Source organism: Grampus griseus, assembly GCF_964374135.1.
Source record: "Grampus griseus genome assembly, chromosome: 20".
In the NCBI taxonomy this organism is placed as follows: domain Eukaryota; kingdom Metazoa; phylum Chordata; class Mammalia; order Artiodactyla; family Delphinidae; genus Grampus; species Grampus griseus.
Window position 1 is genome coordinate 18939847 of NC_139014.1, and position 23514 is coordinate 18963360.

The 23514-nt window shown below is 54.3% G+C and overlaps 2 protein-coding genes across 3 annotated transcripts; both read right to left on the reverse strand.

Moving 5' to 3' along the window:
- Positions 1 to 591: 591 nt before the first annotated feature.
- WNK4 (WNK lysine deficient protein kinase 4) lies at positions 592 to 15617 on the reverse strand (the record flags this gene model as incomplete). 2 transcript variants are annotated; one of them, XM_082678608.1, is made up of 19 exons in its annotated part: positions 592 to 656; positions 764 to 861; positions 1023 to 1222; positions 1311 to 1719; positions 2197 to 2257; positions 2345 to 2928; positions 3033 to 3087; positions 4175 to 4312; positions 7712 to 7828; positions 8101 to 8218; positions 8321 to 8379; positions 8603 to 8724; positions 8956 to 9220; positions 10977 to 11193; positions 11267 to 11355; positions 11855 to 12012; positions 12318 to 12538; positions 13358 to 13530; positions 15006 to 15617. In XM_082678608.1, the coding sequence occupies 19 exons, from the start codon at positions 15615 to 15617 to the stop codon at positions 654 to 656; spliced, it is 3699 nt and encodes a 1232-aa protein (XP_082534734.1). The 2 variants fall into 2 exon arrangements, with proteins under 2 accessions (XP_082534734.1, XP_082534733.1); XM_082678607.1 differs by lacking the exon at positions 592 to 656 and having other exon boundaries at positions 725 to 861.
- Positions 15618 to 16757: 1140 nt separating this feature from the next.
- VPS25 (vacuolar protein sorting 25 homolog) lies at positions 16758 to 21846 on the reverse strand. The gene is made up of 6 exons (XM_082678656.1): positions 21729 to 21846; positions 21369 to 21514; positions 20399 to 20452; positions 19610 to 19698; positions 18786 to 18861; positions 16758 to 17372 (listed from the first exon to the last, which is right to left on the reverse strand). Exons 1-6 carry the CDS (start codon positions 21779 to 21781, stop codon positions 17260 to 17262), a joined length of 531 nt encoding a protein of 176 aa, XP_082534782.1. The 5' UTR covers positions 21782 to 21846; the 3' UTR covers positions 16758 to 17259.
- Between the last annotated feature and the right edge of the window lie 1668 nt (positions 21847 to 23514).

Genomic DNA, 23514 nt, shown 5'->3' on the forward strand with positions numbered 1-23514 from the left:
AGAGAGAGATGAAGGATGAGGGACAAGCAGCTTTCATTCTTTTAACTTCCACTGGGGTCTGCTTGTGTAGGCCTAAGGTGGGGTCTGGGTGGACTCTTAGCTTGGTCAGGTGGATTACTGACCTTGCAGTTTCCTCATGAACTGCTGGCAGGAAGCCATAAGGCTGGGCTCCACCCCTGCCTCCCGTTGTGAAACGGGAATTCCTTGTAAATCCTCCCCTGCCTTACCCTGTAAAGCTTTGTCCCCAGTTCCTAAGGCCCGACATACAAATTCACCAGGTTCTAGGTTCCAGCATTTTTATTGGCTGCTACTAATTCTGGTGTGAGAACACCCCCTCCTCCTGCCCAGCTGGGAGTGTGCCTTGTAGAAGCATCCGGGCTCGGGTGGGACTGCTTAGTGGTTCACTCTTGGCTGGAGAGGTGGCAGGGATGAGGATGGTAGGCTGCAGAATTTATGCCTTCTACACACAGCAAACAGTTCCCACGTGTTTGGCTCTTCCCTATAATGGAACGGCACTCTCCAGGCCCCTGGGGCCTCCTACTCCCTCAGGGTTGAGGTCTTCCTTGCAGAGTAGTGCTGGTCAGCAGATTCTGAGAGCACAAGCTCCACGGTGGGCCCTGGTGTGGATGAGACACATGGCTTCTGTTCGGAATTCACTGGAGGGAAAAGAAAAAGAACTGAAGAAACCTCCAGGGTGGGAGGAGGGTGAAGCTGCAGCCAGTTATCATTCCCTGGGCTCTCCCTCCCTTGGGCCCGCCCTCACCATCCTGCCAACATCCCTGGCGAATGTCACCCCCTTGCTCGCCCGCTGCTCCTGGGAGCCGGTGCTGCTGCCACTCAGGGAGTTCCTTCGCATGATGCCTGGGTGCAGGATGGGGAGGGAGAGCACTGAGTGAGGGAAGGGGCCATGGGGAGAGGGGGCTAGTCCCCCCCAGACTAAGGGGCAGACCCCCAGGGCCTGAAAGAAAGATCACTAGGGACAGGTCTTCAGAAAGATGGGAGTGGGGCAACTGCTGTCTCACCAGGGCCCAGGGGCTCAGAGCGCTGCAGGCTATTGCGCCGGGAGGTGGGGAAGCTGCCCTTGGAGAGGCGGCGCTGGCGGCTAGACAGCATAGCGGCAGGGGCCACAATCCCCGGCGGGGGCTGCTTCCCGAGCCTGCTGTACAAGTCCTCAATTTCCTGCTTCTGTAGTGTCTGTAGTGCCTCCACCTCTGACAGGTGCCTGAAGACACATCAGGAGCGTGAGAGGGCCAGCCGAACACTTTGCTCTCCTAAGTCCACCTCTTGGCCTCCATCCTCCCCAGACTCACTTCTGCCGAAGACTCCGCAGCTCAGCCCAGAATTCCTCATCCTCCCCACTGCTCTCTGACTCCTCACTGCTCAGACACAGGCTGCTGTAGGAGTAGTTCATCCACACTGGGCTGGGATGGCTCAGGGGTGGAGGGCTGCCCCCCACTCGGGGTTCCTTCCCATCGTCCCCTTCCTCTTCGGCTCCAGCCCCCAGGCCCTCGGCTGCACGGTCACTTTCAGCCAGAGCCTCCCTGGCCTCTGGCCCGCCTCCAGCACTATCCTCCGTGTCTGAGCTCTCCGAGGTCAGATGAGGGGTTGGAGGCTTCAGGGAGCCAGAGAGAGTAGGGGATGTCGGTTGCAGGGGAAGAGGCTCAGCTGGTTCCTTGGATGAAGTCACTTGGAAGCGCCCAACAAGCTGAGGCTTTCCCTCTGTAGTGAGACAAGGAAGGAGTCATGGAAGAAGGAAGAGACATCAGTGGCAGGATATAGTGACTGAGGGACTTCCCTGGTGGCGCAGTGGTTAAGAATCCGCCGCCTGCCAATGCAGGGGACACGGGTTCAAGTCCTGGTCCGGGAAGATCCCACGTGCCATGGAGCAACTGAGCCCGTGCACCACAACTACTGAGCCTACGTTCTGGAGCCCACGAGCGACAACTGCCGAGCCTGCGCGCCACAACTACTGAAGCCCGCGCGCCTAGAGCCCGTGCTCCGCAACAAGGGAAGCCACCGCAATAAGCCCGTGCGCCATAACGAAGAGTAGCCCCCGCTCGACGCAGCTAGAGAAAAGCCTGTGCGCAGCAACGAAGACCCAACGCGGCCATAAATAAATAAATAAATTTATTTATTTATTAAAAAAAAAAAAGTGAGGATAACGGGCAGGGGAAGGTCAGTGGTCAGAGGCCTCACCTTCAGAGATGGGAGCCAGTCTGGCTTCACCCAGGAGTGGCCAACCAAGATTTGGAGAGGCCTAAAAAGTGTGGATCCATGAGTAGAGAAATGATCCAGAATGGACCCCCCACACACCCCGCAATCATCCCTCTTGGTTCCTACTCACCTCACTCTCCATCTCAGATGTCAGAGGTGAAGGCCTCTCCTGGCCACAGGGAGCAAGGGGAGCTGGAGGGGGCAGGCTGGGCAGGGGACCAGGAGGAGCTGGCGGGGGCTGGGAAAGGAGCCCAGGGCAGGGGGACAGCAGGGACTGAGCCACAGTCATCACAGCCAGTGAGAACGCACTAGCCAGAGACAGCAGAGGGGCTGCTGTGGTGGAGGGGACGGGAGAAGCAGAGGGACAGGGCGGAAAGGAGGGAGGAGCAAGAGTAACCTGGGAACAGCTGGGGAGGAGAGAATTCAGTGGAAACTGAGCAGATGGGACTGGAAACTGGGATGCACTGGGGGAGAATGGAAGTGGGGAGCTGGGGGGGTGTGGAGAGAGATTTGAGGAGACCTGGGGAGAAACTGGAGAGAATGAGGAGGAGCTGGGGTGACATGGGGGAGAAGTGATGGGGAAGATGGGACTTGGGAAAGCAGGGGATCCAGGAGAAAAGGGGTTTCCAGGAGACGAGGGGGTTCCAGGAGAGGATGGGGAGGTGGAGAAGGCTGCCCAGCTCCTCTGCTCTAGGGTGCTGCTCTGGAACTCTGCTGGGCAGGGAGCGGATGTTGAGATTCCCATCCTCCATTCCCTATGCCCTTCCCAGGAGCAACCCCAGGGGCTGGGATGAGTAGGGACAGAATGTAGTACATACCACTGGATGGGTCTGGGGGGTACCCTGGGAGGGCAGGCAATGGTGCTGGCTCCTCCTGAGAGAGAGAAATGTCACAGTGGGAAGAGCTGAGTCTTAGGACTCATGAACCTCTAGGAGTCCACAGATGAGTTTCAAGGGGTTCAAAAGTGTATTTGAGGGACTTCCCTGGTGGTCCAGTGGTTAAGATTCCACGCTCCCAATGAAGGGGGCCCGGGTTTGATCCCTGGTCAGGGAACTAGATCCCGCATGCCGCAACTAGGATCCCGCATGCCGCAACTAAAGATCCTGCATGCTACAACGAAGATCCCGTGTGCCACAACTAAGACTGGTGCAGCCAAATAAATAAATATTTTTAAAAAACTGTATTTGAGAAATATGTAGTGGTAAAGGGGCATGTTGTCTGCAACTTACTTAAATGGTTCCCCCCCAAAATGCATGCACACACACAGATAGGGGAGAAAGGAAGAGAGAATGGTAAAGCTCATGTGGCAAAACACAACCAGCAAATCTAGGCAGAGTATCTAAGAATTCTTTGTTCAATTTTTGCAACTTCTCTGTAAGTCTGAAATTTTATTTATTTTTGGCCGCACCGCAAGGCATGTGGGAATCTTAGTTCCCCAACCAGGGATCAAACCCGCGCCCCCTGCATTGGAGGTGTGGAGTCTTAACCACTGGACCACCAGGGAAGTCCCCTCTGTAAGTCTGAAATTGTTTCAAAATAATGAGTTAAAAGTATGCATTGGGGCTTCCCTGGTGGCGCAGTGGTTGAGAGTCTGCCTGCCGATGCAGGGGACACGGGTTCGTGCCCTGGTCCGGGAAGATCCCACATGCCGTGGAGTGGCTGGGCCCGTGAGCCATGGCCGCTGAGCCTGCGCGTCCGGAGCCTGTGCTCCGCAGCGGAAGAGGCCACAACAGTGAGAGGCCTGTGTACCGCCAAAAAAAAAAAAAAAAAAGTATGCATTGAACACATTTTTCTAGAACAAGAGTCTGTGGCTTTCATCAGATTTCAAATGGGGGAAGAGCTATTGTTTTGGGGTCCCAGAGATGAAGACAAGTTAGATCCAAGGGGACTGGTAAGGGCAGAGAGTAATGAAACCTGGAGCAGAGTCCCTTCCCCCTGGAGGTGCCCAGAGGGGTCTGACCTGGGGGCCCAGGGGGTCTTCAGCAGCCTCCACAGGGCCAGTATCTCTCTTCAACAGGGTCTCCACTCGCTGGATAATCTCCCGAATCCGGTTCAGGAATCCAGCTCGCTCCGAGGGCAGAATGAACTCGTTATACACCTGGCGAGAGTCAGTAGGAAGGGGAAGGAGGGCTCGGTTATCCCACTCATCCCTCTCTCCCGGCCCCAGTCTTTAAAAACCAACCCTTCACCCCACGCTTGTGCTCACCACCAACCTAAAACAAGTATTTAGTAAGCATCCATTGTGTGCCAGGCACTGTGTGGCATAAGGAGAAATACAGCTTAGAGAAAAGGAGGTAACATTCACAGCATGCATGTATATACCAGATCTTTACATATCTTATCACATTTAACACCAACGACAGCTTTCTGGGGTCTACATTAACACCGCCACTTTAGAGCTATGCTAACCAATGCTCAACGAGGGGAAGTTCAGTCTGCCCAAGATCAGGGGATTTGCACCCAGACCTGTCTAAAGCCAAAGTCTGAGTTCTTTACACTGTTGCCTCACAGGCTTTTGGACACAATTCCTCCTCTCACAGGGCTTATAAAGTATGCCCCCACAGATCCACATACACACACAGCCCCACAAAGTTAAGTAAAAATAAGGCAATAAATGGTAAATGTAACATTCAAGTCCGCAAATGCTTACTGAGCATATACTATGTGCCAAGCATTTGCTAGGTTCTTTGAGGGAACAGGGAAGTATGAAACAAGGTCCTGGTCCTGACGAAGCCCCAAATCTAGAGGAAGACACACACACATACGTAACTCAATAGACTGCAAGTCAGCCCATGGCAGGTAAGGCGTTTTTGATTGGCATAGAGATAAAAATGCTATTCCTGGAAGGGGAAAGGGAAAGCTGCTGTTTCATGGGCAGCGATTCAGATTTGCAAGATCAAAAGGTTCCAGAGATCTGTTGCCCAACAGTGTGAATATACTTAACACTACTGAACTGTATACTTGAAAACGGTTAAGATGGTACATTTTATGTTATGTGTTTTTTAACACAATTTTTAAAAATCCATTCTAAGAAGAAAGCAGTTCATACCACCTCAGGGGATAGGGGGAAGCTGGGATGGCTCCACAGCTGAGGCTTGAAGGATGAGTAAGAAAAGCAACCCTTTATTGAGGACCTACCATGTGTGGACACTTCCCATACTTTTATCATCATTTCACCTCTTGTACATGCTGTATCACTTCTCATAGATTATATATTACATCAGAACATCTTTGCAAAATAAGTATTGTCCCCTGCGTTTTACTGATGAAGTTCAGAGAGGTTAAGAAACTTGCCCAAGTTTGCCAAATTAGTAGATAACAGAGCTGAAGTCTGAACTCAGGTCTTATGTGAAAGTCCACCCTTTCCTCTGTTCCATGCTGTTCTGAGGCAGGAGAGGGCACAGCACCTTCACAGCACATTCAAAAAGGGCCCAGCACATTCACAAAATAGCGAAGACTGGAGTATAGCTGAGAGCGCTGTGAATTTTAAAGGCTGTGCTCCAGAGCTTGGACGTTACTCTGTAACCACAGGTAGCCTCTACAGATTCGGGGGCAAAAAAGCAACAAGAGGAGATCTAAGTCTCAGGAGAATTCTGCAGCAGAGGAGTGGAGGGTGGGCTGGGAAGGAGAGAAAAGAGGGCAATGGACCCTGGGTTCAGGGACAGGGTCCCTTTGGCTGTGTGGGATCTGAGTGGGGCTTGAAAGCCCGGTAGAGAAAGCTCCCAGGGCGAGACCCCCGAGGAGATGGAGCCAGAAGCTGAAAGGCACCCAAGCCTCTTCAGAGGACCATTCAGAAGCCAGTGTGGCTGGAGGAAAGATTCGTGAAGGGTTCAGTGGCTTGACAGAAGTTGAGAAGCCTGCACGCCAGGTGATAGTTTGTCTCTGTCCCCGACACAAGCTGAATGACATGATGGAGGAGAAGCTTTAGAGAGAGTTCCTGAAGTCTGACGTTTCTTCCATTCCCTTCCCTCTTTCATCCCAGAGGCTGGCATCCACTGCCCCCACTCCACTGAAACCGGTCTCCCACAAAGACCTCCTCCTGACAAAAGCCAGTGTGGTCTTGCCTCAGGCTTCACCCTATGCCTCCTTGAAACAATCTCCTTACTCAGTTTTTAGTAACATCTTCTGGAGCTCCTCCTACCTCTCAGGCTCCATCTCTGTCCTTCGATGACCTATCCCCACCCCCCCATTCCACAACTGGGGGTATCCACTAAGACAAACCTCTACGCCTCAGGCTTTGCAGGCCCTCCTTGTCTCACACTCAACTCTGCTGAGACCCCCAGATCCACCGCTCTCGCCAGCCCCGTATTCTCTCCTATAGAGGATCTTATCTTGCCTGTCTCTGTCATTCAAGCTCATGATGATCCCTAAAAAAAAAAACAAGCCACTTTCATTTTCTAACTTCCTCTCTCCTTTGATGGCCTATTGCCATTAGTTCCTCTAAGCTACAACTCGCCCTTGATATCCCCTCTCCCTAACTCCCTCTCATATCAACTCAGCAAATATTTATTGACCATCTACTATGTACACTGTACCATGTCAATAGATTACTGGATTACAGAGTAATTTATTTTCCCAAAATACCCTCAGATTCACCCCTTTTCTTCCTCCTCCCCCATAATCCATTCTCTCCTTGGACCACATCCGGCTTCTTGTATCCACCTGCCAACTGGATTCCCTACCCCCAACCCTCTCCCACATCCCACAGCAGAACAGTCTTCTTAAAACCTACTCTCACCATGTTACACTCTAACTCTTAAGACTGTCTGTGATCTGGACTCAACCTCACTTCCACAACTCTCCTACAGGAACCCTTTTCTTTTTGGATTTTTTAAAAATTGAAGTATAGTTGGTTTACAATGTTGTGTTAATTTTTGCTGTACAGCAAAGTGATTCAGTTATACATATATACACATTCTTTTTTTTTCATATTCTTTTCCATTATGGTTTATTACAGGACATTGAATATAGTTCTCTGTGCTATACAGTAGGACCTTGTTGCTTCCTACAGGAACTCTTCCAATGACAAAGTCTCCTCATGAAGCCCTCCTAGCCCCATATTTCAAGGCACTCCGTATATCCATGCCTTTCCTTTGCCATACCTCCACTGGACATGCCCTTTCCACTCTTCACTGCCATTCTGACCCATCTGTCAAGACCTCACATAAGTCCTTCCTCTTCCCCTGCTGCCCCCAACCCATCCTTTACTTACAGCCACAGTATCACGTGTCTAGCACGCACTTCACTGCACTTATGTATACCCTATGTTACTCTCAAATTGCTCCAGCTGAGGATCCGAACCTCACTGGATAAACAGAAACCTCCCCCGAAACAAGGGCAGAGATATCTTCAGTGTCACTGTGCTGAGGGCCAACGAGCTTTAAAACCCTTTTGCTGTTGGATGGGGTGGGGGTGGGGAGTTCAGCAACAGGGGACATCAGGAAGGAGACTCTTGTCCCAGATCCAAAGACTCTGTCTTCATCTCTCTCCCCCTCACCATGGCAGCTGCAATCTCTTCCGGGCTGTCCCCGTCCAGATCAAATCGGAAGGTCACCATCTTGCTGTTGTGCGTCTGTAGCTGGCACTCAACCACTCTGTCATTCTGGTCTGAGACCTTCAGAGTCAAAAGTCAGCAGAGGGAGGAGGTCAAGCTCTCTGTCTTCATCACGTGTGCCCGCCCCACTCCAACCAAATGACGGTGGCCAGACTGGAACTGGAGAGAGGCAGATTCTGCCAGCGTAGTCTTGTATTAAAAACATGTCTGGCTGACTCTTGGGTACCAGTAGCACACGGCTTCTCCCCCTTCCTGGCTAACCTCCCCCATCCCTCGGACACTTCCCTCCAGGCCCTGTAGCTTACTCCCCAACACCTGTGCCCCTTCCTTACACTTGTGACCCGAAGCCGGGATCGGGGTCTGCGCCGGAGGTTTTTCCCTGGGGGTCTCCTCATCTGTTCCATCCCTTCTCCCATGTCACTAAGGCCTGATGCTGCATCTGAGGCATAGCTGGAAAAAAAAGGAAGAGAAGACAGGAGTGTCAGAGTGGACACTGGGAGCCCAGAGCTCCATATATTTCACCCTAACACCCCAACTCAGACCAGAACTTACCTGTCTCCAGGGGAAAAGTCATTGCCAGGGCCAGAACGTGGAATGGATAGGGCAAAAGCCTGAAATAGGATATGGGTTCATGAGGTCGGGGGAGGATAACTGTTGGGCTCCAGGGAGATGGTGTCAAGGGTGCTGGGGTACTTGGCAGAGGGAATTAGGAAGAGGACAAGAGGGGTGGATTTCCAAGGACATGGGGCCATGTCAGGGGTTTGGGTTTTACAGTATGGGAGATAGGTCATAGGATTGGAATGGCTGGGAGCCCCCCATGTGACCCCCTCTCACCGAGGGCAGGCAGAGATGGGACTCAGCGGGGCAGGATGGCACGCCCCTAGGGGGCTGAAGGGCAGGGTCTGAGGCATCCAGGAAGCCGGAGGAGCTGAGGTAGCCATCAGTCTCGCAATCCGCTGGTGGGGAGGGAGGGGATCAAAAAGTGGAAATAAAGGGGAGTGGTGGCCAAGGAGGGAGGCTGCCTGAGCAAGGAGGGGCCTGGAGCTGTAGCACAGTTCTTTCCCAGAAGGAGCTATGGCTAGATGTGGAAGGCTGGGTAAGTGACAATGCTGTTGGCTTGAACTTCTGGGTAGGGGGCAGAGGCCGAGGGTTCTGGGACCTGGGTCCCAAGGTCAGAGGTGACTTACAGGTGGTGGATGAGTAGCTGGCATGGCGGAAGAGGAAGGGCTGGTGCTGGTCTGCCTCTGGCTCCTCGGGTTCAGGGGGGAAGACACTGGAGGGGGCTGGAGTCATGGGGACAGCTGCTGGTAGGGGCCCTGGCGCTGGGGGGAAGGCCGCCAACTCCTTAGCTTTGCGCAGCTTCTCACGCTTTCGCTGGATGGCAGCAACCCGTTCACGCACTGCACGGGCCACCGGCTGGTAATCGGCTTCGCACACTAAACCCAGGGCCACCTGGAGTTGGGAGGGTGAGGAACACAGTTTGAGACGAGATTCCCCCTCCCCCAGCAAGGACCCATCATGACACCTTCTTGAGGCCTCCAGGACATGGGAGAAAGGGAACCAACATTTATTGATTATCCACTGTGTCCATTAACTGGCAGCTCTTCACATTATCAACATTAAATCCTTCCAGCAACCTTCTGAGGTAGGTCTTATCAGCCCCATTTTAGAAATAAGTAAACTAAGGGACCAGTTCATGGTTATACAGTAAGTCAATTGCTCTTGGGGGCTGGGAGACACTTGGCAATATCTGGAGACATTGTTAGTTGTCACACTTAGGGGTAGGTACCACTGGCATCTACTGAGTAGATGTTAGGGATTCTTCTCAATATCCTACAATGCACACAGTACAGTCTCCCAAACAAAGATGTCAGTAGTGTCAAGATCAAGAACCTCTGTATGTAATGGATCAGGATCCGATCCCAGGTCAGCTTTGAGCTATGCTTCGGAGACCCGCTCCTATGCCATATTTCAAACACATTCTCAGGTTCCTGACCCAGACCCACCAAGAGATGCTTCCCACCCTTTCAACTGCATTTTTTTTTTTTTTTGTGGTACGCGGGCCTCTCACTGTTGTGGCCTCTCCCGCTGCGGAGCACAGGCTCCGGACGCGCAGGCTCAGCGGCCATGGCTCACGGGCCCAGCCGCTCTGCAGCATGTGGGATCTTCCCGGACCGGGGCACGAACCCGTGTCCCCTGCATCGGCAGGCGGACTCTCAACCACTGCGCCACCAGGGAATCCCTCAACTGCATTTTTCTATCAAGAATTTCATACTCTTTCCCTTCCCCCCTCAGGCCTTCCAAGACCAGCCCCACATCTCTGTCTCCCACATATGCCTCTCCTGGTCCACCAGCTTCTGTTCATCATGTCCTTATTCATTTCAATAACAAGCTTTGCTGGGCATGTAAAGGCCGTGGGGCAGGGTGATCTGACCTAAAATCTGAACAACCTGGGCCAGTTCTGCCCTTAACTTGCTTGGGACCTTGTACAAGATATTCAACCTCTCTGAGCTTTTATTTCATCAATAAATCGGGATAATGTCACTCCATGCAGGGTTGGTAACAACCATCAAATGCATGGGAAAGGGCTCTAGGCTGTGTACAGATGTGGGTGATTAGCAAGCTCCCACCACGTGCTAAGCACCCTCAGGGATAGAAAAACCAATACACACAGTCCCTGCCCCCAAGACTTTATAGTCTAGTGTAAGACAAAGACAGGAATGTATCCTGGTATAAAACAAGACCAATGGGGGCCCCTCCAGTAATGGAGGACCTGCTGAAGTGGGAAAAAAGCATTAATTTTGACTCTAGACAGGACAGGCTTTCTGAAATGGATGGTTCTGGGCATGAAGGAAGATCGAGAAAAAGACATGGGGGGGATGGGGGATGAAAAAGGGAAAAAAAGATAAGCTGGAGAGAAGGGCATTTCAGGAAACCCGGATCAGTAGGAAGTAAAACAGGGAGGTGGAAGGACCCAAGGCTGGAAAAGGAAATCTCCGACTTGTGGAGAACACTAGGTGTGCATGCGAGTGGGGTGCGTTAAGGCCGGAGTTGCAGGGTGACCCTTGCGGGAGATGCCGAGAGGGCTGGCTTGAGCCCCCCTCCCACCACCCAGGCACCCCTCCAGCGAGGCACTGGCCCCTCCAGTCGACGTCCAAACGCCCCTCACATGCCCAGCCGCAGGGCAGGCAGTCTGTCCTCCGCTCACCATCTCCTGCGCCACCTCCTCGGCTGCGTCCCGACCCAGCTGGAACAAGAACTCAATGGCCTGGTTGTCCCGGCGGCGCCCCCCTCTCCGCGCGTCCTCCATGCGCAGCCAGAGCTTGAGGTCTGGCTTCTCTCCGTCGTCCTCCTCCGCCAGCTCCACGTGGACGCCGCGCTCCTCGCGGAAGAAGGCGTGAGCCAGAAGGTCCTGGATGGTGAACCTGAGGGCGGCGCCACCGTGAGCCGAGCCCCACCGCCGCCCGCCCCCATCCCCATCCTGCCCCTTCCACCCACCTCTCGTTCTTATCCGTGCGGATGCAGCCTTCAATAATCTCCTTCACCTCGGGCATCTTCACCTTGTAGAAGCTGTTCGGCTTTGTGCCCTGAGGAATAGGGTTGCATGAGGCCTCCCGCCCTCTGCGCCCCAGCTCTCTGCTTGACACACCCGCCCCTGCCCGAGGCAGCAGGGCGTGCAGACGCCAAAAGCACCGCGACTGCTACTAGAAGATGTGATTTCAAATCCCAGTCCCCCCACGTATCGACAGTGTGACCTTGAACAAGTCTCTCGCTGAGCCAGTGTCCTCATTTGTAAAACGCAGGGCAGAACATTTGCCCTGCTCACCCCGCGGGGCAGCAGGAAGGATTTCACATCGATTGGATGTGAAATCGTTTGTAAGCTCTAGGGAGCGCTACACACGACATTATTCTAAATAGCTTGTATTGGAGGGGCTTTGGGTGCATCCAATATCCTTCAGTGTTCACCAGGGCGTCTTTATGTCCAGCCTGTTTTCATTAAGGGAAAGGGCACTGACCGCGGGGTGGCTGGAGCAGGAAAAGTGTAAAGGGGACCTGTAATTCCCTCTCCTCCCTGCCCCCTCTCACCGAAGTGACCTTGCGGTAGATTTGCGCGGCATTCTGGCACTCAGAGTAAGGGTACTCCGAGGTAGCCATCTCCAGCATGCACATGCCAAACGCGTACACGTCCACGGCCTCATCGTATTTTTCCTCGTACATCTCCGGGGCCATGAACTCCGGGGTCCCTGTAGGATCCACAGCAGGTGTCAGGCTGCAGTGCCTCCTTTATGGCTTCGTCCCTCCCCTCGAGCGTACAAGAGGCTAGGCAGCTCTGGAGTGCAAGTGACCGACCCTCCCCGTCCTGTGTGTGTGAGGGTGGGGGATTGGGGGAGGGGTGTGGGGAAGAGGGAATGCCATAGGTCTCCCCATCTTCCCTGTGGTCTTCTACCTCCGTGGATCCCGAAAGACACTGCTAGGGGGAGGGGGTCCCCAGGCTCTCTCCTGACATGGGGGAGGGCAAGAATGGCAAGGACCCCCGGGAGGGACGCACCGATGACGCTCTTGGCGAAGGAGGCGCGTTTGAGCGTGGCCAGGCCCAGGTCCCCAATCTTAACGGAGCCTGTAGGGCCCGTGATAAAGACGTTGTCACACTTGAGATCCCGGTGCAGGATGGGGGGTACCCGGGAGTGTAGGAAATGGAGCCCCCGAAGGATTTGGCGGCTCCAGCGCTGAAGGACTCGCGGCTTCATCTCGCGGAACCGCCTCAGGTATCTGGGGGAGGGCGCATAGCCACGGTCTTGGTGGGGGACGTATAGGCTGGGGAGGGAGACCACCACTGGGAAGTTCCCCGTAGCCCCACCCACTCCCCCGCCTTCGCATCTTTTGCCAGCCTCTCCTAGCCTAGATCCGCGCCAGTCCTCAAGCAGAAACGCAGTCGGGAGTGTGGTAGGTAGACAGGAGGTTACAAAACGGGGGTCGGGCGGTAAATGCACAGACAGGGCCGACCCCAAGGTGCTGTGGAAGTGCCAGAAGGGATAACTAACTGCCCCGGGCGTGGGGGAGGGCTCCAGAGAGGAAATAACTTTTATGTTGAGTCTTGAAGGATAAATAGGCGTTCAAGGGTGAAAATGGGAAGGGATGAAGACTTTCCAGGTAGAAGAGACACCCCGTGCTCAAAGGCACGGAGACAGCAAGTGATGGGCCAGGGTGCGAGGAGCTGCTGGGAATTTGGTTTCTCTGGAACGCAGGCTGGATCCTATAAGGACTTTGTGAGCAGTCCTTAGAGAGTGTGGACTTTATCCTGAGGGCAGTGGGAAAACTCGAAAGGGTTTTAAGGAGAGAAGTGACAGTGCCAGATCTCTGCAGGCTGCAGGAAGATAGGATAGCTTGCAGAGGAGAGAGGCAGCGTGGGGGAAGACTCCTTAGGGGGCAGCTGAGGCCTCCAGACGCTCAAGAGAGGAGGATGAGAGATAGTGAGCCTGGTTTGGGACCTGCGTGTAGCGTTTGAGGAGGCTGGGCTCCTCCAGAAGCAGTGGAGACCTCCCACCACCAGTCCTCCCACCAACTCCCGCCACCAGGCGCAGAGCTCACGTCTTGAGCGTGCCCGAGGTCATGAGTTCGGTGACCAGCACGATGCAAACCTGGCCCCTCAGCACCGACTTCCACGAGTCGTAGAAGCGGACGATGTTGGGGTGCTGCAGCCCCTTGAGCATCTCCACCTCCTCCGAGAATCGCTGCCGCTCCACTCGAGACAGTTTCCGAGTCTGTGGGGTAGGGGGTGGGGGTCACAGTCACATCAGGCCCAGGACCCCCACGGAGAGGGGGGATGGGAGCACATGGAGCAGGGCTGAGGGAGAAGTGAGGGTAGGAGCCAACGGATGGGGCTGGGTGGGTGGGATCATTTGTCCACTGACTGTAGATCCCTAATTCCCAGTGTGCCCCCCTGGGCTGCTCCAAGGACACACCCACCATGGGCCTGGGGCCGCCCCTTGGACCCCCGCCTGGACACAAGCGCTTTTATGCAGCCCTGTCCAGGAGCCCTGAAGTCAATAGCGCCTTTGTAGCCGCCCAGGCCGGCCGTAGGGTGGGAGGGGACGCCCAGGGGCTGGCAGCGGGCAGGCAGCAGGCGGGCAGCAGGCGGACGGCAGGCAGAGAATTGGGGCCGGCAAGGGGATTGGCCTCAGAAACTGGGAACTGCTAGATCCAGGCAGGAGGCAGGAGCGCTGCAGAGGGAGGTACAGAGTAAGAGACAAAGGATCCAGGACCAGGTGCCAGGAGACTGCCCCCTGCCCCATGGCTGTCTCGCCTCCCCCATCTCCCTCCTCCACCACCCCCCCCACCCCAGTTTGGCCGCCTTGCCTTGCCTGGCTGAGAGCCTGGGGCGCGGCACTGGCAGGCGCAAGGGGCAAGCCCAGTGCCAGGGCTGGAGGGGAGGACCCTTCCCCCAGGCCCTGTCCCCCCAGTCTGAATCCAAAGCTGCTAGCTCAGACTTAACTGGGTTCTTCCCCTATGGGAAGAAGGTCCTTCAAACCAGCATACCCCTAAAGTCTATGGGGTTCAGCACCTTTAGATCTGAGAAAGGAGAGCTCAGGTAGGCAGCGGGATGAGGGGCAGGACTGGACTCAGGCCAGGGCTGGAGCTCCCTGTCTCCCCTCCCCCAGCTGTGGAGAAGTCCAGAAGTCTGACTGCTTCAGAAGGGGCGTGGGAGGGCCCCATCCTGCCACAATAGCCCTAAATCATCTGGAAGTGGAGAGGACCCTGCCTCAGCTGCTGGCCTCCATCATTCCAGCCTCCTAATCTGCAAAGAGCCAGGGTGAGGGAGCAGGGGGACCAGGGTCACACTGAGGGTCTCAGGACTTAGGGGGAAGGGAGAGGAAGGGGAGAGATAGTAGGTAACCACTGCAGGAAAGTGGTGAGGCCAACCACCTCTCAGGTCTGAACTGGCTCCCTACCCGATTTCCCATCCTATTTCCCACCTCTCAGGGTTGAGTACAGAGCCCGTAAAGTGAGAATGTCTAAATCCATAGGGGAGCCACCATACACCACCTGCCTCAGTTTCTCCTTCTGCAGCCCGGAATCAGCCAGGTCCATGGATCATCAGAACAAGGGGGACAAGAGTGTCTGGATATTTGACTGGAAAAATACATCCCTCTTGCTGCTGTCCCCTGGGTCTCCCATCCCAAGACCTCCAAAGGGTCCTCCCATCCCGTGGCGTCACCGAGGGGGCTCCCAGCCGCACCTGCAGCTCACACCAGGCCACCTCCACCGTGGTGTCGGTGTCCAGCCCTCGATACACCGTCTTGAACGAGCCACGTCCAATCTCGATGTCAAACTTGAGGTATCGGCCGTCCGGGGACGTTGCCACAGCCTGAGTCTCCGTGTCCTCCTTTTCCTCCTGCTCCCGCCGCCGCTCCCGGGCCGCCGCCTCGGTGATCCTCGGCGGTTCCCGGGGCCCCGACCCTCCTGCGGAGCCCGCGAGTTCCGGACGCTCGGAGTCTGCGGCCTTCACCGGGGCGCCCGCGGTCCACGTGTCCTCAGTGGGCTCTTCAGAGCTAGGCTGTGGGCTCATTGCGGGGCCGGAACCAGCGGAGTCCGGAGGAGCAGGGGGCTCCGGAACGGGTGAGGCTGGCTGGGACCAAGAGCTCAGCAGCCCCAAGTCGACTGAGCTGCGGCGGCTGAGACGGGAGGAGCGCGGCCGGGTCTCAGCCTTCCCGGAGAAGCGGCGCGCCCGGCGAGGGGGCCCGAGGCGGGGGGGCCCCGCCGCGGCCAGAGGCGGCGGGGGCCGCAGGGCCAGGTCGGCCTCCGCCTGGGACATAGGGACCTCGGTCTCTGGGGCCGGCGGTGCCAGCATGAGGAAGGGCCGGGCGCCGCAGGGCGGTAAGCCGGGCGGCTGCGGAGGCGGCGGCTTGACAGAAGTACTGGCTGGGTGCGCAGCGCTCCGCCTGAGCTACTGGGGCCCCAGCCCAGGGTCGCCTGCCCCGCAGCCACGCCCCGACACGCCCCCCGACACGCCCTACTCCCCCAGAGCCGCCCCCTCGGAACCACGAGCGCAGTGGAGCCCGTGGCGCAGCCCCTCACCTCGGCCACCGCCCCGCCCCCGGCCGCTGGCCCTCCTCCCCCTGGCCTCCCGGAGAACCCGCCCTCAGTCTCATTCCGAAGCCGGAGCCGCGTGCGAGGCGGCGGTGTGTCCTCCCGCACTACGAGTGCGCAAACCTGTCTGGGGGAACACAGTACTGGGACAGGAAGATGAAAAGTGACCGCGGCTCCCTGGCCCTAGAAAGGGGGGTGGTGAGGAGGAGGCTACCACCAGCCTGCACGACCCAGATAAGGTAGCGCCACCCCCTCCTAATCGTCCGGAATGGCCCCAGGCCGACAATACAGAGGTCAATGGAAAGATCTGGTTTTCTCCGACGTCGCAGTTCCCAGTCCCTCCGGGCTGCACAGGGATGGGTGTGTGCACCCCAAAGCCAGCCCCTCCCCCAAACCAAGGACCAGGTCACCCATCCTCTCCACCTCCCCACCTTGACCGCATCCTGGCCGGAGTGCCTGTTTTTGCTCTGTGGGCTCTCCTTCCTCCCCGTCTGTTTGCCGAAGTTTCTACTAAACCGAAGTCCATATCCGGTTTACTCCCCCTCAGCTCCCCTTGGCCTCAGCTACCCCACCCAGAGCAGATGGATGGAGGGAGGGGCTTCAGAGTAGTTCAGGACTTCCAAGGGGAGATGGTGAGGGAGGGGGAAGTCGTTAAGCTACTCCATTTTAGAGACAGAAAGCAGTCTGTCCGCAAGCTGTGTGCCATCGGCACTCCCCCGCACAGCCCACCCGGCAGATGTGAAACCACAGGCTCGCTGGAGCCCGCCAGCACAAGAGGACCTTTTCAAAGGCCATAGGCATTCTCTCCCCTCCCCTAGGCTGGGATTCACTCAGGGGGTTAACACTTCACAGCCTTCCCTTTGCCCACTCCAGTAATAACCTCAGCAGCAGGCAGTAGGGTTAAGCTTTTTAATATGATCAATCAGTGTCCGGCCGCACCTCTCATTGCCAGGCCCCTTCCTGGGCCTCCTATCTTCACATTGCCTGAAAGGCTGCCTGCAGCCAGGGCTTCGCCCATCCCCTAGGAAAGATCCAGCACCAGCAGCATGAGAGAGGAGGCAGCAGCAGCTAAAGGGGTGGGAGGGGGAAGAAACAGAAGCTTGTGCAGGTGCATGTGTGTATGTACTTACGTGTGTGACACAAATGAAGTTTGTGTTTAGGTTTACAGACCCCAGCTCACGAGAGGAGGTGAGGCAGGGAGCAGCACATCTTTTCTCCCTGGCACCTCAGCCTCACCCTATCCCAGGGACAGACACATGGGATAAGTGGGAAACCCACCCCTGGACTGCAGCCCTTTGGAGTCTGGTGGAGTCACGGATCCAATCTGTGGGGACACTTGGTCTGTCTCCCTTTGAAAGCCCTGGAAGGGTAGGAGGTAAGAAGTAAAGGGAGACAGGTTTCTGCTAGAAGAACTTGACACCTCGGCCATCGCTGACAGTGATGATCTCGGCCTTGTGCTCCTGCTGTAGGGCCTGCAGAGCCCGCAGTAGGGTTGCCTCATCCAGCCCGTGGAACTCTGGACAGGGAGAGATGGGTAGTCAAGGACACTCAGCTCCTTGGGGCTCAAGACCTCTGAGAAGAGCAGTCCAGCTGGAAACAGAACTTTCCAGGCCAGCTGTACTGCTACAGCTGCCCCCACCCACCCTTCCTGGGTATTCCTTAGGAGTAAGGAGTGGAAGAAAGCCTGAGTCAACATGAAATGGGAGTTCATGCTTATTCCCCCTTCCTGTTTCTTCTGTCAGACTCAACCCCCACACACCCTCGCACTAACCGCCCCCCCGCCCACTAGTGTCTGATATACAAGAGTAACACCGTTTCCTTGTGGGCCACAAAGAAGGGGCCCTGACAATCAAGTGTAGGGAGGTCAAGTCCCTTGTCACTGTACGCTGACCCTAACTGCATCTGTACCCATTGGGAGGACCTGTTCTAACACAAAGAGGTATAGCCATGCCTCTGGCCAGGAGACTGTTAAGGTCCAGCACAGATATCTGCTCTTTCCTAGTGAAAAGGAACAAGGCTGGGAGCCAAGGGCCCCCTGAGTATCTGGAGATATGGCAAGATACTGCAGGGAGATGTGAGAGGCAGGAGGCAAGCCCTAACAGGCTTGCACACCTCACCCCCTGCAGGGGCCCAGCTCTTGAGTCAGGGAGCTTGCTTTCTGAGGAAGCTTCCAGCTTTGCCTGGCCTGAGCGGTGGGCTGGGCAAGGCTGCAGCACTGAAGTCATGGCATGATGGTGGGAGTAGCAAGCAGAGGCCTGCAGGAAAGTGGGGGGAAAGCCAAGAGCTGTAAACTCTGCTGGGGCAGCCAGGCCTGGCAGAAAGGGGAGGTGCCCCTTTTTCCCCAGCTCAGATTGGTACTTTTGGTGATCCTGGGGATCAGAATATGAAGTCAGAGATAAAAGAGCTGAGAGAGTATTTACACTATGTAAAAATCAAACAGTATACAAATCCTTGTCTGGCCAGAAACCATAGTATTCTAAAGGGCAGGGGGTGGGGATGGGAGTGTTGGCCCAATCCCTTCAGCTGACACCTACAGATCTTGAGCCCTCTATAAGAATAAAGGGTGAAAGAAAGCCTGGGTCAGCAAGGAATGAAATTTCAGGCTTAATCTCCTGCCCTAGTTCCTCATTCGGCATCTCTACCAATAATTCTTAACTTTTCATGGGTCACAGATGCCCTTCAAAATCTTATAATATGGACTCTATGCTGAGAAAAATGCACATACACCCCCACAAACAAAATCTGTGGGTTCTCTGCATGTGAATTCAGATGGTTTATGGAAATCTTGGACATGGGTTAAGAACCTTTGTATTATTTAGTATTTGGAATTTAGAGGCAGAAAAATGGGAAATCTGAATGTCAAGTAAACAAAAATTAGACAGAGGAGGATTCAGATAACAAAACTGGGGAGAAAGGGAAAAAGCATTACCCTCATCCTCTGTGTCTTCCCCATTGGTCAGTTCGTACAAGGTGAACACGGAGTTGTTCTGGCCACTCCTGGAAACCTATGGACACAAAAAACAGGACTGAACAGGAATTTCCTGGGAGAAGGTAAACTCACCAGCTCCACCTCTCTGACCCAGGAATGATACTTGTTCCCAAACCAGAGCTGTCACCTCAGCAGAGGAGTGGCCTAAAACCCACAAACCCTACAGGTGCTATATTTATACATGTACACACACGCTCGGAACCACTAAACCACAGGCCTTCACGTGTCTGAGGAGTGACCTCTCATTCTGGTTGTTTTCCTGTTCAAGAATGGGTGGTGTGTGTTTGTTATATTTGGGTTGTTGGCGCTTCTTCCCCTCCTCTCTCCCTTGGGAATGTTTAGGGCTAGTGGTGACAGGGGAGAGAGTCTGTCCCCACACCCACACTGTTCAGAAAGTCTCATTTGTATTGTGGACAGCCCCATAAGGATGTAGTGGGGGAGGGGCTCCAGGTTTTTGTGTTTTTTTTCCCTTCCTTTCCCCATTTATCTCCTGTGGCCAAAGGCTCCAGCCAACAATAGTACTCGTGGTTTCCAGTACTGCATTCTCCAAACATGGCCTCACATAGCCTCTGGCCTCCTACAGGCAAAAAAAGGAAAGTTCTTTCCAGCCAGGGAAATTGAGTCATTGAAAGAGGCTTGCCTGGAAGAACTTCCTCTTTCTGCCCCCTCCCACTCTGCTCAGTGTGGATCTGAAAACACCAGGCATCTGCTGAGCACAGATTCATTCTCCTTTGCCATGGGTCACTGCGTCAGAATAGTCTCACCCACTGATAGATGAGCTTCCCCCATTCTTCTGGCCTCCGCCACATGATCAGGAAGCTAGACTTGTTCTTATCCAACCACTCGAGGTTCCCTGCAAAACAGATACTTATGAAAGCACCATGCTATAAGAAGAGACAATGAGGCAAAAACCAAGGTGGAAGAGAGTGTAAGAGACTCAGCTTTCAGAAACAGAAATTCAAGGATTGTTTTACTATTACTGTCTGCAAGGCATCCATTCTCCTCTTCAGGTCTTGGGGCACAGATGGAGAGATTTCAATTTTGTATACCAGTGGGGGAAAAGAACCCAGGGAACTGAGCTACTGTACAGAACACTCTGGGCTCCAAGCCAGGAGAGAAAAAAAAAAAAAGTTCTTAAAAGAAAAGATTTGTGGGGGCTTCCCTGGTGGTACAGTGGTTGAGAATCCGCCTGCCAATGCAGGGGACACGGGTTCAAGACCTGGTCCGGGAAGATCCCACATGCCGTGGAGCAACAAAGCCTGCGAGCCACAACCACTGAAACCCGCGTACCTAGAGCCCGTGCTCTGCAACAAGAGAAGCCACCTCAATGAGAAGCCCGCACACCGCAATGAAGAGTAGCCCCTGCTCGCCACAACTAGACAAAGCCCGCGCGCAGCAACAAAGACTCAACGCAGCCAAAAATAAAAATTAATTAATTAAAAAAAAAAAGCCACTGAAGGGTTAAAAAAAAAAAATGAAAAGACTTGTGCTAATCTGCCCTCAGGAAAACCCAACTAGGATGAAAAATAAGGAATCTGGGGAACTGAACCCACCTTTCTTCCTCAGTTCTTCTAATACAACCTGGATTGATTCCACGGGCAGCTTCCCTGGTTTAAGGTTAAGGGAATGGTATTAATGGAATGAACTGGGTGGGATAAAATTTCTCAGAGCCAGGCTTATGCTACAAACTACCCTTCTTCTCCCACCTACACACATAGATGTGCAGTGCCCCAACAGGATATAAACTGGCATTTTCTGCATATTGGGGGGAGGAAGGTAAAGAGAAACTAGTGTAATTAAAAGGAAGAGCTTTAGGGGCTTCCCTGGTGGCGCAGTGGTTGAGAGTCCACCTGCCGATGCAGGGGACGCGGGTTTGTGCCCCAGTTTGGGAAGATCCCACGTGCCGCGGAGCGGCTGGGCTGGTGAGCCATGGCCGCTGAGCCTGCGCGTCCGGAGCCTGTGCTCCGCAACTGGAGAGGCCACAACTGTGAGAGGCCACAACTGTGAGAGGCCTGCGTACCGCAAAAAAAAAAAAAGGAAGAGCTTTAGAGAATGAAAGGTACTATCATTTCTCACTCTCTGTCATCTCTCCTTCCTCCAGCCATTCTCTAGATATTTTAGGGATGAATCAGGCAGCAAAAGAAAACAACCCTTACTTCCTGGGACAAGGAGAGTAGACAGAGAAAATTACTAAAGGTAATGCCAGAGTTTGAGCCTCATACAGAGGACAAAAGTTTCAACGAGTCAAAAAGGCTCAGGTCGAAAAACTTGGTACTTGGCTTCAGGGCAGAAATTCTAAGATCTGAATGACACCTGGGTACTCATCACTGCCGCGGACAAGAGGGCTTGGTGCTATATTTGGGTTGGAGCTGGAGGTAGAATGGATGTCAGCTACACAGTCTGGCTCTTTCCCAAGGCCAGTTGGGGTGGGAACCTGCCTTCTGTGGGTGAAGAGGAGTGTGAGGTCTGGGCACGTGGGGAAGTGCATGTGTGGGGGGTGTGGAAGAGCCTGAGGGAGGATACGCTGTAGCTTCACGTTGTTGAAGAGCGGGCTCTCCTGAGCTTCCATCACCGTCATGCTGGACTGTTTGTGCAGGCGACAGAAGGACAGGACTAGCGAGCACCAGGCGGCCAGCTGCTTCTGCCGAGTATCCACGTTCGGCTGCAACCTGCCGGGTGAAGCGGGTGGGGCGCAGAATTAGAGGAAGTGAGAGAGCGAGCGGCAGCACTTGCCAGGGGCGCATTCGGGGGAGAAAGTGAGGGACTGAGGGTGGCGGCGACCGGATCCGTTCTCCCCCTCCCCACTTGAAGCATCAGTGCTGAGCCCGGGGTCCTAGGGAGGGGAGGGAGGCCCAGCGGGGCTTCTCGGGGTCTGAGCCTCACGTAAAGAAGGGCGGGAAGCGATACTGCCACGGCCACTCGAAACTCATCGCCATCGTAGTAGCCCAGGAAACCCGGAACCCGCCGGCAAAGGACTTCCGGTCTCCTCTCCGGCACGTCCGGGCAGAAAGCACAGCAGAAAGGTTCCGGGCTCCTCTGGGGAGAGGGGCTGCCCAACGGGAGGGATCGTCCTCGTCAACCCGTCCCTTCCTATTATCCCCAAATCCTTACCGTCTAGAGCAGAAACGGCCCTGAGAAGTCTTCTGATTCCACCCCAGAGAAGGGCAGTCACTCCCCCAAAGTGGGCACAGTTAGTAGAACTGCAAGTAGAACCCAGGTCTCCAGAACCCAGCCTAGACTTGTTTCCACTATACTAGGCTTCTTTTAATGTCAACATTTGTGTCATTTAACTTCAGTCCCTCGCAGCTGCCCTCAATTCCTGTGTCCTTCGACTCCATCATTCCCCAGGAGCTCATTTGTAGCTTTATCGCTTGAAATGGCTCTGCTTCCATTATTCAGAGCTGCCGTATTTGAGCACAGCCACCTCTCTCTCACCTCTCCCACGTCCTCACCTTTCTAGCCTCAAGTCCCTGGACCCCTTTTGGTCTTATCTGACTCCTTCCCCAGCCTAGACTACTCAATTCCGTCCCCTTGCCTGCCTACCTGCTGCTCAGTTTCCAAACCAGAGTCGTTGATCCCTGCCCACCTCCCCACCCCACCCCCATCTTCTTTTTTTCACGCCTGGGCGCAGGAGTATTACTGAAAAAGAAAAAAAAAAAAATTCACCGGAACCTGCTGACTGAACCCCAGATTCCCTGACTGACCTCATTGCTGGGCAATCAGTGCAGCCCAGTGACGCTTTGTCTTTTATTGGCTCCCTGTCACATCCCTCAAGGTAACTCTTCAAACTTTTCCACACTCGTCATGCCATTCCACCTGTTCCCATCTCCTCCATCTCTGCAGAATGCCCTTCCCTTCTATTTTTATGAGACTGAGGCCATGCATGTGAACCTCTTAATCTTTCCTCTCTGTCACCACACTGGATTCATCTCTCAAAAATTTCTCTCACTTTTACTCCTTCCTTTTGGACTCAAAGGAAGAAGTATCACTCTTCCTTTACAAGGTCAACCCTCTGGCAGCTGATTGCCTCTCCTTTCCAGTTTCCTCCAGGACTTCTCTGTGTATCATATTCCCTCTTTCCCTTTCCCCTGGCTCCTCTCGTCTACAAACATGCTGACGTCATCCCTACTGGAAAATATGTAGTTCCCTTGACTCTACCACCCTCTCAATTTCCTGTCTGATCTCTAACATCTCCCCCACCAAAGTCCATCCTACACTGTGTACAGTTCCTTGTCCACAGAAGTGCCCAACAAATATTTGTTGAATGAATGAATGAATGAATGAACCATTTAATAGATAATGTTCTCTTGGGACTTCCCTGGTGGTCCAGTGGTTGGGACTTTGCCTTCCAGTGCAGGGGGTGCGGGTTCGATCCCTGGTTGGGGAGCTAAGATCCCACGTGCCTCGTGGCCAAAAAACCAAAACATAAAACAGAAGCAGTATTGTGACAAATTCAATAAACTTTAAAAATGGTCCACATCAAAAAAAAAAAAGTTCTCTCAAAGGGTACCATCTCCTTCGCTTCCATGGCACTGCTTTATCCTTGTTCTGCTATCTCTTTGATCTTTCCCTTTGTCTTCTTCTGTCCTCATTGTTTACATGTGGGTGTTTCCTAAAGGACCTTAGCCTTCTTCAGTACACCTTCTCTCCAGGAACTCTCATCCCTTTC